Here is a 17,457-nt window from a genome sequence, read left to right as displayed (position 1 = left end):
CTTTTTTTCAAAGGAAAAAAAGCTCATTAGAAAATCTCAAATACAAAGAATGACAGGATATGTCCAGAGCTACTGGAGCAAGTTGTCACCAGTGCAATGCCATTCTAAGCTCTGATTTCAGGCTATTCACATGTCTGCTTGCATCTTTGAGCTGTTCTGTGAGCAATGGTTTTTCTCTTGGATGTTGTCCAGATACATTTAATACAATGTCCTTCACATTATTTGAGCAGCCACTGACACAGAACTTTCCTCAGAAATCCCCATGCCAGGTCAGATGCATTTATTGCCTATTCTTTCATGCTGTGAAACTAGCAAACTCATTGTGTGGCCATTTTTTAATAGCTTAATAGCTTTTAATAGCTTAATTTTTAAGTACTTTCTGTTTTGTTTTTTTGTTAGTGTAGTTCTTCCCCTACCACTCAGTAAAAGCTGAAACAGTGTTTTGGTTTATGTTAATTTGCTACTGATGCTTTTGTACTATCACCCATCATCAACCTTTTCCATGTTAATGATTTTGCATCAGGGTGAGTACCAGTTTTGTTTTAAACTGTAGATCATTCTGCATAGGATGGCCAAACATCCCATCAACAGGACTTTCAGGGTATTTTAAGAATTTAAGGATGCTAAAGGGGCTCTTGTTACCACTGCTGTCTACACTTTTAATTTAACGACAGCTTTTATACTACCTTTCTCTGGATGGTTACCTTAGTGAATTCTTAATGCAAGGGTGAAAAGAGCAGTGAGTGAAATATTTCACTATTTACTTCAAGCACCTGCTCCATCCACTTCTCTGTCATGAGCTAGTTGTTAAACAGAGAAGCAGTGTGAGGGAGAGAAAGTGAGGGGACGCCAAGGCAATCGGAAAAAGAGCCAGGGAGAGAAAGGCAGAAGAGCCCTGACTTCTGATCAGCAGGAATGGTGACTGAACAGAGGTCTGGTTCAGCTCCTGGCTGCCCCTCAGGGACAATCAAACAGAGAAGTGGCTGAGATTTTAGCTCTCCTTCTCCTTCCTCTTCTTCCCCTCTCTCTGTCAGCAGGGTCACTATCTAGGCCTCCCCTGTCTTCCTATTTGAAGCCGGGGCCAGGATATGGGATCCGGGGCTAACTGCCTCGTTCTTTTTGCTTCCTGTCTGCCTGCTGGCTGAGCCATACTTCACAGAGTCACAGCACACAGGGCCCAGTGATGATCGCCTACTCAGTCCACTGCGTCCTTGTCAACAGAAAGGGAGCCATTGTGCCTGCTGTGTGTCCTAACAATGAGCGAGTTAATATGAGCCAAGTATTCCCACAAGATTGGGGGGGGGGCTCAACTCAGGCCTCATCCATTGGTGTCTTTCCCATCGCCTCCGTTTGCAACACTTTCTCCAGATTCTGCCCTCACATCACTGCTCACCCCTCTGTGATGGACACGGTTTATTGGTCGTATGGACTCATAAACCATTAGGTTGTTGGCATGTAAAAACGTGCAGGAACCACTGTACAGGCAATTTCTTCACAGTGATGGAATGTAACGGAAGGAATTATTGTGCTTTTCTTTTCACATAAAACTCTCTGATCAATTTATAAAATATGATGCATTGTCACAGCTTTGGGGATTTATTCCGAGAATTCCTCAATCATCATTCAATCATATCAGAATCAAGGCCAGAAGCAATTTCTTAGTTTCAGGATTGCTTAAGCACCAAAAACACTAAACCCTGTTTTTCCCGTTTGTGCTGTAGGTATGACAATTTCCTAAGACCATACCTGCTAATTAAACGTCCATGCTTTCCAAACTCAGTGCTTGCAGTCTGCAAATCAAAATTCTGTCAGACTTCACAAAGCTCACCCACAGCCATAAGCTCAGCAGATATACATTTTCCCTAAACTTTTGAGACTTCCTAGACATTGTGCTGTTTAAGCTTACGCAAAATTTGTATGATATGACTTTCAATTTTAACCACTATTTTTAATTTTCTTTTCTATTTCTGCTTATATTAGAGAAACCTTATGAAATTATCTGCTCTACTTTGTATATTCCCAAATTTCCCTCTTCTTTCATACTTTGTACTGTGCTGATTTAAATCTTCATCTAATGCCCAAGATATCCAAATATTAGCATTTGCATGCTTTTAAAGGCCACGTTTGTCATGTCGTAAACATTATTATAGAAGCTAAACTGAATGTAGGGTTAGCCTATTGATACGTACCTCCTATCAATAGCTTCTACTGTGAGGGCATAAGTTTCCCCTCTAGTCCTGTCAAGCATAACGAGTGTAATCAATAACATCTGGCATTGAATCAGTGCTTAAGTTGACGTGAGTAGGCCCTTTACCTGCTTTTGAATAGTCTCCCTCTGCAAGATCCTGGGTTCACAGACCGGATAACATCAGATCATGATGAAACAGTATTTTTAGCAGTCTCTCTGAAGTTCAACACAAAAGGAACTTCTTTTTCGAAATACTTGAGGTAAGCTCTGATCTGGAAAAAAAAAATGAAGGGGGAGTTTTGCTCTCGTATCACATCATATCATATCACATCACATCACATTACATCACATCACATCACATCACATCACATCACATCACATCACATCACATCACATCATATCATATCATATCTCATCGAGATAAATGCATGATGTACAGATCATGCCCTTTATGTTTGGGTATTATCCACAGCCAGTCCTATGGACTATGTGCATGGGGGCATTAGTGCAACAAAAACAGAAACAAGGATGGCGACAAAGAAGGTTAGGTGGTTGGTCTGCATGGTATGTAGTCACTGTTAAAATGTTAAATATGCAGGAACCACAATCATTGTACATTTCAACTACCCATCAACTCAATGCCAATCCTAGCTAAAGACCCCTGTCTGTAATCAAGCTAGTTGTTTGTTTCCTAATTCTGGCACCACTTCCTGGAACATAGTAGGCACCTTTACGTGACACAAAAAAAAAAAAAAACTAAATGATTGCGTTAAGCCGATTTAATTTTGTATGAAATCGAGATTCTCAAAGCGAGACTAAAGCCTCAAGTACACAACTCTAAACTTTTTCAAACATTCATTTTCTCCTCAGTTTTAATAGAGGTTTTGCCCGGTCTCTTTATTTCTATGTCACTTCCACTGTTGCACTGACAATTCCATCTGAGAAAGTAGAAACAAGAATAGCTAGAACTCCCTGAATAAATAGAGAGCAACCCCTTTTCTTCCAAGTATCACAATTTTTTGTTTTCAAGCCACATCTCCGGAGTCCCCCTCATAATCACGGGCTTCCTTTTGGGAAAGGAGGTATTTAACTCTACATAATAGCTCCATCTCTGCTGATCTGCCACCGATTAGGACGTGTTTGAGATTTAGCACGCAACAGTACAATATTAAGAAAAAACTAAACTAAACAGGGATTCACCTCTGAAATTCCCATGTGGATTACAGAAAATTAGAGTGAAAGCCTTCTTCAGCTCGTGTTTATGCGGGATCAAATAAACATACTTTTATAGCCACTGTTGGTGCATGACTCCCAATTTTTGATGTTGTGAGATGAATTGCTGACAATATTTCAAGATCACCAAGTCCTTAGTGAAGTAAGATGTTATTTAAAAAATAAATAAATAAATAAACCTTAACAGCTTATTATAGCTCAAATATGAATATATTCTTCATGGCACACACGATCAATCCCCCACCACAACCAGCAAAGGTCAGTAATGTAACATCTGACCTAAATAGAGAATTAATAGCCTCATTCTGGAAGACCAGGCTGGATCAGCGTCAGTTAATCCTGAATGCCACATCTGGGACATGAGAGGTCCCCTCTCCTCTCCCAGCTTTTCTCGGATAAACAGACCCAGAACTGAGAGATTTGAACTTTAAGCATCGACTCTTTTGCATTAACAGTGGGGCTTTTGGTCGGAAAGCCACTGCTTTTTTGCTTCAGCTTAGAATCCTTCAAACAAGATAGCATAAGGTATTGTTATGTTCAGATTTGTTGCTACAATATGCAATGCAAATAGAAATATTTCACTTTGAAGATGATATGATGTTATAATCATACTATTCACTGCAATGTTCGAAATATTGCAGGGAATAATCTACGTGTAATATAGCGAGCACTTTGAGGTTCTTTTCTGCATAAATGAATAAACGTTTTCCCCACAGAAGTGTACATGAGCTTTTTTTTTTAAACTTTGTCTTTATTGTCCAACCACATAAGCACTATACAGCAACAACGAATAGCATAGATTTTGATGGGGAGGAAAAATAAGAAAATAAAACAAAATAGAGTCAGAGATTCAGCCATATATTACAACAACAGAAAAAAGAACAAAAAACAAGAACACAGGCCTCTAACCAGGGGGTTTGTTTTTCTTTTGTTTTAATATATCCTATATAAAACAATCCCTCATCAAGTCATGCCTATATTTCTTTTAGTACTTTGTTAATCAGCCATTTCTCCAATTTTTCCCCAAAACTTTATTCTTGCACTTTTAATTTACATGTTAGCTTTTCCATCTCTTGGATTTCCTCAACTATCGACAGCCAGTGGGTGTGCTTTGGTCTATCCATTTTGAGCCAGTGCTTAGTCATTGCCTTCTGACCTGCCGTTAGAAGGATCTTCACTAAATATTGCTCTTCATTAGATACATGTTCTGCAATATCCCCAAGATATAGAATTCTACATGTGAAGGGAATTTCATACCCCAGGATTTGATATATATCTGTATGAATCTCTCTCCAAAAGGGTTTTATTTTCCTACAGCTCCAAAAAATATGCTTGTGCTTTGCTTTTAGCTCACTACGTTGTCTCCAGCACGCTTGTTGGGTTGATAGGTGTCTACTTGTTATTAGATGGGTAATGAAATAACGGATTTGATTTTTCCGGGCAAATTCACTCCATTTATGTGATAGTGTGGTGGTTTGATGACATTTCCACGTTTCACATAGGTTTCAACTGATATTTCCTCATCCATCTCTCTTAAATATGAGGGATGGTCGCCGAGCCGATGTAGAGATGAGTGATGAAGAACTCTGCTGACACGGACTTAGTCAAACATAGAAATCTTTATTTCTTTCATCAGGTCTGTCTCGAATTTACAGAAAAGATGCATCTTAATCTGGAGAATGTGCGTATCAATTAGCAGATGGAAGACACTCTGCCTTTTCAGGGGGGGGAACCCTATATTTAACGGGAAGTTTTCAAGGTCCTTCCTTCTCCAGGCATCTGGCCAAGAGACAATGGAATATAGGCCTTTGGAATGTGTTTTCCTTCAAATCTTCCTTATTTGGCTTCTTGCTTGAAACACCTGCACTCCGTGGCCGGTACGGGGACGTGCCCAGCGGATATGTACTCAGTGAACTCACAACAAGGCCCTTTCTCCATTTTCTCCACTGAGTCTCAGACACCTCGCTTTACATATAGTGTTGAATGCTGTTTAGAATCTAATGAACATGAGTAGAGAACTGAGATGACTTTGGAAATTTCTCTGCAATATGATGTAGCTAAAATGTTTTTAAGGGGATGTCATGTTGCGGAGTTGGACTCAGATGCAGAAAACGTCAGAGGTAGAGAGTAGATTATGACGATTTAATGAAAAAAGTAAATGATGACACAAAAATCCAAGGACACAGGGAGCACTGGAACAAAACCAAAAGCAGACTAGGGATTGTAAAGATCTGGATAGTGGTGATAACGAGAAGTAACATGAGTAAGACAAGTGAGACAAGAATCCGATGGAACTGGCATGACATATATACTGGTGAGGTTGATTACTGAACAGGACACAGGTGAGAGAGAAGAGGGCCGATAGCAAGAGAGAGAGAGAGAGAGAGAGAGAGAGAGAGAGAGAGAGATGGCACAGTGGGCGAGGGAGAGCACACCAATTTAGGAAAATGAATCTAAAGCAAAGGGAAAACATGCCAGAATAATAACGGGGAAATAATCTAACTAACACAAAGAACACACAAGGAGTCATTAAACGTAACTGAATATAAGGAAAAAATAAAGCTAAGGTGAAACAAAAACTGATCTAATAAAGAAAGAACCGAGAGCACTGAACAAAAACAACAGAACCAATAACTAAAATGTCCAAAAACACCACTAAACACCCAGCTCCTGAATGTATGTGACCTTCTTTAATTCTTTAATTTCTATTTCATAGTAGTTATTGGGTCTATCTGATTTTTAACAGTCTGAGGGAATTTTGACTCCCCAATATTAGTTTGTATTGGCTGATTGTAAGAGTGTATTTCTATGTCTTTCCAATGAGTTGTAGCCTATAGTCATTGCTACACCAATCATCTACCCTTCCAGATAAATCTAGATATTAATTTATCCCATTTAGTAAATTTAGGTATTTCTATTGGGAGTGATTGGAATAAGTAGAGTAACCTGGGTTGAATATTCATCTTTATTGCATTTATCCTATCTGTGAAATCCATGGGATAGGTTGACCACCTCTTGATATCTGTTTTTATATTGTTATTTATATCGTCATAGTTACTCTTGTATAGTTCAGCTGGATTTTTTGTTATTTTGACCCCAAAATGTTGGAGAGATCTGTATGGAATATAAGCTAAAGTTAGTTATATTCAGTTTGTATCCAGAGTAGTGTCCATATCTTGTGAGGATTTGAATTAGCTTGTCAAAATAAATTTATTGGTTACTAAATCATGACATCATCTGCAAACAAGCTTATTATATGTTTTTCATTGTTTATTCTAACTCCGTCAATTGTGGAGTCTTGTCTAATCATTTGTGGTAACGGTTGGACATGTATAGCAAACTAGATAGGACTTAAGGCTCTAGCATGGTTGCTGCGTCTGCTAGCGCGAGCGGTATTGATGACGTCACGATTTCGTGCCGGCTACATATGGTGGCGCAGCTGTGTGTCCCCTCTAGCTCAATATCTGCAAATATGGAGGAGCTCAGTTCTCGGTTTCACTACTCCTGTCGAACCATACTGGACTCTCTGGCGCCATTAAAAACTGTGCAGCCCAAAGCTAAACCTGAGCCCTGGCTTAATGCAAAAACTCGTGCAGCATGACAGGAGTGCTGAAAAGCTGAACGCAGGTGGAAGAAGGACAAGCTGCAGGTTTCCCACCAAATCCTAAAAGACTGTTGGCGGTGCTACCAGAGCACTGTCCAAGAGGCCAGAACAGAATACCTGTCTAACCTTATCGACTCTAATCCACACAACCCCTGTGTGCCATTTAAAACAATTGAATATGTTCTTAACCCCCCCCTGCCTGGGTGCACAGAGGTATCCCCCGAAAAGTAGCTTCCTACACGTTTTCATTGACAAGGTTACTACTGCAAGTGCTCTCATCTCCACTCCTGCATCTGACCCCTCTGACCCTTTTCCTTTCTCGGCTGTGTTTGACTTGTTTGAGCCTGTGTCTCTGAAGGCCTTAGAGGATGTGGTTGGCCAGATTAAGCCATCAGGTTCTCCTTGTGACACTGTCCCGCCTCACTTTTTTAAAGAGGTCTTCCCTAGTATAGGGCAGTCGGTTCTGGCCATTATTAACAGCAGTCTGTCTTCTGGTGATGTCCCCCAAAGTTTTAAACATGCTGTGGTGCAACCCCTGCTTAAGAAACCCAGTCTTGATCCTGGTGTGCTTGACAATTTTAGACCCATCTCCAAGCTGCCTTTTATTTCCAAAATTTTGGAAAAAGTTGTTTACACTCAATTAAAATCATTCCTGGATGAGCATGATGTCCTGGAGGTCTTCCAGTCCGGCTTTAAAACACTGCATAGCACAGAGTCAGCTTTATTAAGAGTTTTTAATGACATCCTTCTTGCGAATGACTCTGGAGACTATGTGACTCTTGTCCTCCTGGACTTAACAGCGGCTTTCGATACTGTGGACCACAACATTTTAGTGCCTCGGTTGCAGCACCTAGTGGGCATCTCTGGTATCGCCCTGGACTGGTTCAAGTCCTACCTGGCAGAGAGAACCATGTGTGTAAGCCTTGGTGGTTCTGAGTCCCGCTCTTCTCCGCTGTCATATGGGGTTCCACAGGGTTCAATTTTAGGCCCCCTGCTCTTCTCATTTTACCTGCTGACCCTGGGTTCCATCCTGAGAAAGCATGGTATCTCTTTCCATTGTTATGCTGATGACAGCCAAATCTGTGCCACTAAGGAAGAAGGATGTTTTCTCTCTGAAACCACTTCTGTTACGTTTTGAAGACATTAAAGCCTGGATGTCCTTAAACTTTTTAAAATTCAATGAAAATAAAACAGAAGTGATGGTGTTTGGTCCCAGTGGCTCTTGCAAATCCCCTCCTGTTTACTTGGGCCCCTTGGTGCAATACAGGAAGCCAACAATCACAAACTTGGGTTTTAAGATGGACAGTGATTTTAAATTGGACCGGCAAATTTGTGCAATAGTGAAGTCCAGCTTTTTTTTTATCTTAGGCAGCTGGCAAAGCTGAAGCCCTTCCTTGCACATAAGCACTTTGAAACTGTAATCCACGCCTTCATTACATCTCGGCTGGATTACTGCAATGCACTTTATCTTGGAGCTACTCCTGGAGGTACCGAGGGCTAAACGGAGCTCAGAGGAGACAGAGACTTTTCCGCTGCTGGTCCTAAACTGTGGAACGATCTCCCATTTCACATCAGCCCTTCACTATCCATTTTTAAAACTCGTCTTAAAACCCATTTTTATTCCCTGGCTTTTTAACCCAGCATGAGACTCTGTTTCTGTTATTGTTTTATTGTTTTAATATTGTTATTGTTTATTATTGTTTTTATATTGTTATTGTTTATTACTGTTTTTACATTGTTCTTATGTTTTATGCCTTATACTTCGTGCTGTTATTTATGTACAGCACTTTGTTTCAGCCACGGCTGTTTTAAAGGGCTTTATAAATAAAGTTGAGTTGAGTTGAGTTCCTGTCATGATCTGGCTTGGCTGTGGAGTTTGTTCTGTGTTCTGAGTTGTAGGTTGGGCTGACCAGGCTTCACAGAACACCGGGGTGGAGTCTGGTTGCTGCCTGCTGCCACACCTGTCCTTCATCTCCGGTCATCAGGAGTCCTTCTTAAGGAGCAGCAGGAGCACCAGTCTTCGCCAGAACGTAAAACCATTTCCAGTGGCCAGTTTATTTTTGCTGCAAGTTCCAGTAAAAAATAATCTGTGTATATTTTTACATACTCTTTGCTTCCCAGAGTTGTGTTTCCTGCATCCAGTTCTCTGGCTCCTGAGATCGGTACCTCTTCACTGTTCACTGCCTGGACCCATTCCCTCTCCAGTCATCATTCAAAGTCAAAAGTCAAATTTATTTGTATAGCACATTTCATGTACAAACAATTCAAAGTGCTTTCCCCAGAGTAATTCACTCACCTGGTTTCATCTGCGTGCTCGCCCCACGTCCTCCCACAACTCTGGATTCATCTCCCATTGAGCCGATCTCTGCTTCACCCCTCCTGTTGATGTTTTTTCCTGCAAAACTGTAAGACCGTTTACTCCCTATTGACTCTTCTGGACATTACTCACCTGAACTCACTCTCTCATATTCATCTCTCCATAAAGTTCTCCAGCAAAGGTTGCCCCAGTGTTTTTCCCGGCCCTTTTCCAGTACTCCTTATCCCGTGAATAAACCTGTGTTGCTCTGATAAAATCTTGCTTTTGAGTCCATCTCTCGTTTTGGCTGTTAGCCACCATGACAGTTCCTCTTTCGGATATAAATTTGTCTGAGAGTGAACCATTCACTCTTACTCTCGTCATAAATGGCTTTAATGCAATTAATGGTTTGCTTTTTAAAACCAAATTTCTCCAGTGTCATGTATAAGTATTCCCAATTAACCCAATGTCAAATGCTTTTTCTGCATCAACACGAATCAGTGCTGTTGGGTTTTTTTGGTTCTCAGAATCTTGTTTATAATGAGCAATGTTCTTCTGATATTTTCTTGGGTTTAAATGTCCTCAAACAAAACCTGTTTGATCCTCATCAATAATGTTGGGCATGATTTATTGTAATCTGTTTGATAAAATAGAAGTATAGAGCTTGTAATCCGCATTTAAAATAGATATAGGTCTATAATTTTGATATAGCTCTTTATTCTTTTGTGGTTTGTGTAATACAGTAATTATTGCCTCCTTCCATGATGGAGGGATACGATGTTTTTCCAAAATCCTATTGAAGGTAATAAGAAGAAGTGGAGTTAAATCCTGACTAATTTTTTTTTAAACCACTCAAGCGGAAATGTATCACTACCTAGTATCTTACCTGTTTTTAATCTTCCTATTGATTTCTTAATTTCTTCTTCTGTAATTGCTGACGTTGTGCGTTTATTTTGAATGTTGCCTGTAGCCTGTAAATCCAGTGAGTTAAGAAAAGATTTGGTCTCCTCTTTATTCATAACTGATGTTTGAGTATAGAGTTCCTTATTGTAGTTTCTGAACACATTCTCAATTTCCTTTGGATCATGAGTGGGCTGGATGAATGTACAGGAGCTTTGCCAAAGGCACTGATTTAGGCATCGATACACCCCCATACAATCATGCTTTTGGATTTGTTGCTACTAACAGAATAGATCCTAGGTCCTTTTTTGTCTTTGGTCCAGAGCACAGAAGATTATCTTATTTAGAGTTTTAATATTCTAGATGTACTAATTATAGAAAGTTATGGTAAATGATAATCTGTTGAGGATGCTCAAAAGAACGCCATTCCTTCGTCTTAAAGTATTGGTGAAATAAAGACAGATAATGCCTTATTTAGAGGCTGTATTGTCAGTGCCCTGTTCATTCCCGTTATATCGATATAAGCGGATCTCGAGTGATCAAAATAGCGTCCGAAGGACTCCGACTTTCACCAAACTGTTATAGGTGAGTAGATGAACGTATTTTATGCCAGAAATAAGGTCCAGTTTAAAAAAATAATAATAATAAATTCCCCTTTAACTTAAGTATGTGGTTTGCACCAAATGCAAAAATAAAAACAAAACAGAAAATCAGTAAAATAGGTGAACTACAAAAACGTGTCCAATAAAAGATGCAAGACATTTCAGATTTTCTTGTAAAAAAAAAAGTAAGATTCTGATCTGTAAAATTGGATTTTTATTAATAGGCCTATATTTTTTAACACCCTTATTCACCTTCATCATTTTTTTTTCTAGTGAACTGACCCTTTGGAATCCCAGAACCACCGTTTTGAGATCACTCAAATGTAGCTACAAAGACAGATAAATGCTATTGTCAATCAGCCCATAGAGACTCGCCTCCTTTCCTGTTGGGAGCGCACCAGGCCTTCGCATCTGGATTTTACGCGTCGGTCGGTCCACGCCTATAGGACCGGCCGCTCCACCCCACCCAGAAGCAGCAGCCTGCGCACTAGGTTGTGGGCTTTTTCACAGCGGAGACCTGTCTCTTCTCCCCCTTTCCAAATTGTCCGGTTTCGTCTCTCTTCCCTTTCAATGGCCGTCCTGGGCGTCATTTGCTTTCAGCAACGCAATAGTTAACAAGTGCCGGATGCGCCCTCACTCCAGCAGACCGCTACAGTACGAAGATGGCGTCGGAGGGAGCCAGCGGAGAGCAGCCTCCTCCGGTACATACACTGGCAGCCGCCGTGCTGGGAAGTGTCGACACGGTAAGAGACGATGGTGTGAGAAAACATAAGCAACACAGATGTTTGATTTTTCTTTTTCTATCTCCGTGGCGTTGCCGTAATCTCGGGGGGAAAGACGGTGAATTGCGTTGCGCATCTATTTCGCACAGGCTCGTGGAGCAACAGAGGTGGGCAGCGCGAGGCTCGCGACTGTGTATGAAGAAAAACATAGACTTCGCGAGGTTTGAACTGAAATATTGCCCACAGTTAATCTCAGTTAATACCAGCAAGGGAGAATACGGTTTTTCTGTCTCTGTACATTATTTTTTCGTCACTACGGGCTGCCTTGAACGATCATCCCTCAGTTGTAGTGTTACATTGTGCCCGATGAAAAGAGAAATCGACGCTGGCTGTACAGGTTGGAGCTCACACACAGTGCGTTGCAGCGAACGGGCAATATGTTGACACTTAAAGAGGAGCTGTTGGTTGACTTCGGGAGGGTTAAATCTTAAGATCACTTTTTAAAAACTGGTGGCTGCTTTTTGGGAATCCGTTCTATTAAAAAAAACAAAAAAAAAACAAAAACGATTAGTTTTGCCTATATTACCATGCCAAGTAAATATTGATGTCCAGGAGCTTATAGCATGATCAATCAGTTGTAACTGAATGGTCACAGGTTTCCATAGTTTCTGTCTATGAAAAACGAGTCCCTCCATAGATATAGACTGACTATCCTGACCAGAAGACTCGAGAGAAAAAAATATGTTTTATTAGTCCTTTGATGTCACTAACCAGGGTTGAGTTTCACCTGTTTACAGGGACCTACTTGTGATTTCTCATTGTTACCCTTTCACAGGTTGCAGTGTAAGTGCCATGGTAGCAGCTCAGCACCCCTCTGTGCAAATTGATCAAACTGTTGCCCCTGCCAGCAGGCGGCCATGTAACCATTTCCTTTCCCTAACCTCAGCTGGCTCCATGATGCAGCCTGTAAGAGTGCTGTTATCAACTTGAAAAACTAATGCAGAACTTTGGTCCTGTCTAGTTAAACTCAGCTTTTGTTGTACATACAATTTGATGACAGAGAAACAACTCTTTGGATGTGGACAAGAACTGATTGGCTGATGGAAATGTACTATAATAGAACAGCAGCCACTGTCCCTGAGGTGGGTGGGTGGGTGGGTGGGGGGAGTGTAGGTGTTGAGGAGGGGGTGGGTCTGAGTGGCAAGCTGAGGAGGCAGTGTGAGAAGAGCTGTGGGGGTGAGTGGAGGGCATAGCCAATGTGGTGGTGGTGGTGGTGGAGGCCCTGTTCACCAAACACATTTCTAAATAGGTCTTAATTTCAGTGACTCAGCTTTCATAGCTGGGAGTACCATGTCAGTCCACCCCCTCTTCCCTTTGAGCACGCTCAGAACTGCCTGGAAGCTACTTTACATTTAGCATCGAGGTGAACAGGTGCTTCCGAGACATGGGATATGAGCTGCCTCTTCAGGTCACTTTGCCAGCACTCTTTTTCTTCTCCAGGCCCTAGCCAACGAAAGGGGGCTTCCGCCTCCATGGACTCCCATACCCCCACCCCCACCCCCACCCACCCACCAACACGACCATGCCTGCTGTGGTTAAATAAAGCTCTGTGCTCTTTGCTAACCCCTGTCAGACTCTCTGTTGTTGGCTTGAGGTGGGGGAAGTTTCTCGTGAGAGGATTCTGAAGTACCCGTGGTCCAGGGTGGGGTCAAAGGTCAATTATCCCCTTTCAGTCACCATGCTACTTGTTAGTGAGGTAGACCTTATGTTGAGAGTCGGTTCTTTTAAATTCCTGTGCTTGTTTTTTGGGGGGCATTGGAATTGTTGTCTGATATTTTTACAATTAGTAGAGCGTTTAATCATGAGTAAGAAATACATTGTTTTCACAATTTTTTTCCTTCCAAATAAGTTTAGTTAAACCATTTTTCAGAACAAAGAATCAAACTTTTCCTTTCATGAAAAAATAATGATCACCTAGAGCTTACACACCTTTGGCCAGGGATAAAATGTCATTTCCAGCACTCATCGTAAGTAGTGTTGGAGGTGGTCATAAGTAAGCATCAACTTTGCTAAAACAAGGAGTACCTTTGCTCTCCATGATTTTTGATTCAGGATCCGTCATTCGCCTGTTGTGTCCACAACGATTTTTTATCGAAAACGTAGCTGTTTGTACAGAGTAGGTGCACTTTTTTGAGAATTGTTTTATTTCATGCAGTTTCTTAGAAAATGCATTACTTGTCCACACGACAACCAACTTATTTATGTGTGTAATAACAGTGTTTGATGTACATCATCCTCACACAGACTTCTGATCAGCCTATAAATGACAGTCTTGGTGCAGTGAAATCTCACCCACAGCCTGTGATCTCCTTTGGAGAGGCAGGGACCCTTGTTTGGAAATTACTGATCTAGATGTTTGGTTTTCCCAAACTGGCTGACCACTTATGTTATTCGTCATGTTTGACTCTGCACTTCATGTTAAATGTCTCAAACACGGGTAGAAATGAAAGTCAAAAGAACAAAACTTTTAACCCAGACTGTGGTGGGAGGGGAAGGAACTTTTGACTGTGACAGATCTGTCCCATTCAACAACATCTTTAAACCTTGCTTTTAATATCTGTCAGAGCTATAGAGTAACTGAAGCCTGACAGTGGTCTCCAGTGGCTATGTGAGCTATGCAGCGGGGTTGGAGAAGTGCCACTAACACGAGTGGCTGTAATGTCACAGCTGCCTCTTCTTCCTGACAACAAAAAATTCTGTGCTCTGATCCAGATGGTTCAAATGACCCAGCAAACAAGTAGTCATCATATAGGATTAAACATTATAATTTAACAACCTCTAAAGTAGAAACTCCATTCAAATGACAGTACAACAAAAACCTGAAAAAAACCAAGGTTGGAGCAGTCAAAAATGCTTACGTGACCATTGACAAGCTGATTATACACTAGTTTTAATGTAAATAGTTTAGCACATAGGAAATGAAAATGATGGGAAATATCATTTTTTGTCAAGGTTTATCTGTCTGTGATTTATGCAGCAGCTAATGATTATTTCTACAGTTGGTGTAGTTAGCTGATTCGCTCTTTGTTGCTGGAAAATGATAATCAGCAATTTAAAAAAAAAAATCTTTGCTTGAAAACTGACTAGGTTTGTCGCCTTTTATCTGCTAGAACTGTGGAATAGAAGAGGTCTTTGCTGGTGTTGCTTACAGCTAGAACTGCATTGTTCAGTAGATATGCATATGGTGTGATGTGATAAATATAATTGATGTAAATTTTAAAGATTGAGTGTCTTAAGATCCACTGATTATGTAGATGCTCAGATGTTGTGAGTTGTAGCCCAATCTGTCACTCTTCAGTATTCATTGGAATCTCTTTAGAAGCAACAATGTGGGACAGATATGTCACAGCCCTTGACAATTGAAATTAAAGCTGTCCTCATTTGTAGATTCAACAGAAGTAAATGAGAAAATTTGTCATTATTATGGTTGTTGCATTTTACCTGTAACCTGTGACCGGAGTTCTTTTACTGGCTGTCACATCTCAGTTTTTTTTTGCTTGCAGTTACAGGACATGAGACTGTGAGAAACTTGCAGGACTGAGCAGGATTTTGACAGCAGAACACAGTTGAAGAGCTTTCACAGAACGAGCTCTTCCTCTCCCTTACGACTCAGGCTACATTTACACTGTCAGTTAAATGTTACCCAATTCCGATTTTTTGCTCTCATGTGACACAGATCGGATATGTTTTTCGACCATGTAAATAGGACAAGGACGCATGCATTCGGATATTTTGAGATCGGATACAGGCCTCCTTCATATGTGGAAATTTATCAGATACGAATCGGATATGTGACAATGCGACCGCCGTGTAAACAGGCAGATCGGATATTCTTACACATTGCGTTCCACACGTCATTAAATATGCGACGATTTAGATTTTTTTGTTGCATGTGGTAAGCTAGTGAATGCGAGACGCATAAACATACAAGGAACATGTAGGAGGATGTCAAAACCAACGAGGCGCAGTGGACAGTTGAGGAAGTGACCTGTCTTCTCGGTCTTTGGGGAGAGGAGGACATACAGACCAAAATTAAAGGCACCTATCGTAATAAATCAGTCTTTCAAGACATTTCTAACTTAATGGTGGAGAAGGGCTTTACGCGGACCTGGCTCCAGTGCCAAAGGAAAGTTAAGGCCCTAAAGACCAAATATAAATAAGTGAAAGACCAGAACAATCGAAGTGGAAGTGGTCGAGTGTCCAAAACGTCTCATATACCGCAACACTAGCATCACACCTATGTCAACGTCGTCCATTTGCCTCAGCAGTAAAGTTTGGTAAACACTTAAATAGGCATGCGCGATGTTTCAGGTGATAGGCAAGTGTAATCGCGTGAATCAGATATGACTCACATTATTAAAGTACGTGTAACCACACGTTAAAAAAAAATCGGATTTTGGCAAAAAAATCAGATCTGGGCATCAAGACTTGCAGTGTAAATGAAGCCTCAGAGTGTACTGACTCTGTCCTTATTAAGTGGACCAGGGCTAATAGGGAGCCTCTGAACACTGGCTGGTGCACGGTTCATGGCTCATGGGATATATTGGTGTTCGCTTGGTGTTAACAGTGCAGAAATGCCAGAAAGAAAGAGCTGCATCTAGCACCACCGCTCTCACCTCATCTCACCACTTGAGGCCTCATGACCAATTTGATTAAGTGGTGGAAATGTGGGCTGGATGTGGTGTAGTGGTCAGCTCTGTCGCCTTTCAGCAAAGAGTTCCAGGTTCGATCCCCACCCGGGGCCTTGCTGTGTTTGCATGTTCTCCCCGTGTATGCGTGGGTTCAGTTCTCTCCGTGTACTCCAGCTTCCTCTCACTGTCCAAAAACATGCATGTTAGGTTAATTGGTGTCTCCTAGAAGTAAGTGTGAGTGTGTGTTTGGTTGTTTGTCTCTGTCTGGCCCTGTGATGGACTGGCGACCTGTCCAGGGTGTACCCTGCCTCTCACCCGCTGGGATAGGCTCCAGTCCCCCCGCAACCCGACAGTTGGATATATATATGACAGTTGGTATAGAAAACGGATGGGTAGTGGAAATGTGGCTGGGAAAAAGGGATTGATTGAAGTGCGACTGAATCAGTCCTTAGGAACTTGCTACTTTTTATTTCAAGGTTTTTAACTAGACTGAAACATGTGATAGAAACACATTTGAGCTTGTTGTTCTAAGAAGAAGTCTGACTTAAGACAACTCTCTGGTGAAAGTTTCATATTTTTAAAGAATTTAAAATGAAAAGTGTTGGTGTGTTTATTTATAAGGATGTAAGTGACCTGTGAGAGACTTCTGGAGACATGTCACTGATGAAATGGAATATTGTTGGCTCAAGTCTTGATGGAGGATTGTAAATCTGATTTGAAAGGCTGGCTGACAATTGAGTGCAACTAGAACAGCAGGTAGCAATCTGCCTTATGTGCCACAGAGGCCAAGGCACTCAAACCTGCTTCGTTTGCTATTCCCTCTGATAAATGATTAAGGTTTTATTTAACAAATAGCCTAGTTAAAACGCTTCCAGATATTGGGAATGCAGCTATATGTGGCTTGCTAAGCAGATGGCTTGAATGTTAATTGGAAACCCTTCTGTCACCAAGGTGGACTGTTGTCTTTTAGACTGTCTGTGTGAAGTTTCATCATTTTTAGCTGTTCAGCCAGGAATTTCTCGCATTTTCCCTTCATGGCCTCTACTTTGAATGAGTACAATGCCTTTCAGGGTTCCTCAACACAACAATTTGGCACTTTGCTTTTGAATGCCTCCTGGCTGGATGGTGTTGTGGTTGTCTGGGATGTGACCAAGAAAGAGAATGAAATCTGTGATTGAGAAGGTGGTGAGTAAAACTAAAGGAGATGCAACACTTTCAGAA

General features: G+C 41.2%; 1 protein-coding gene across 2 annotated transcripts in view; it reads left to right on the top strand.

Moving 5' to 3' along the window:
• Nucleotides 1-11,208: 11,208 nt before the first annotated feature.
• The window catches only part of cttnbp2 (cortactin binding protein 2), a 96,363-nt gene continuing 90,114 nt past the window's right edge, over nt 11,209-17,457 (top strand). For both annotated transcript variants that reach the window (XM_075470538.1, XM_075470537.1), the window contains exon 1: nt 11,209-11,566. In XM_075470538.1, the coding sequence (XP_075326653.1) occupies nt 11,486-11,566 (81 nt within the window). In that variant the 5' untranslated portion in view covers nt 11,209-11,485. The remainder of the gene's footprint in view (nt 11,567-17,457) is intronic.

The sequence above is a fragment of the Odontesthes bonariensis genome, chromosome 7 (genome assembly GCF_027942865.1).
Source record: "Odontesthes bonariensis isolate fOdoBon6 chromosome 7, fOdoBon6.hap1, whole genome shotgun sequence".
Lineage (NCBI taxonomy): Eukaryota > Metazoa > Chordata > Actinopteri > Atheriniformes > Atherinopsidae > Odontesthes > Odontesthes bonariensis.
This window is presented reverse-complemented; position numbering and strand designations above follow the sequence as displayed.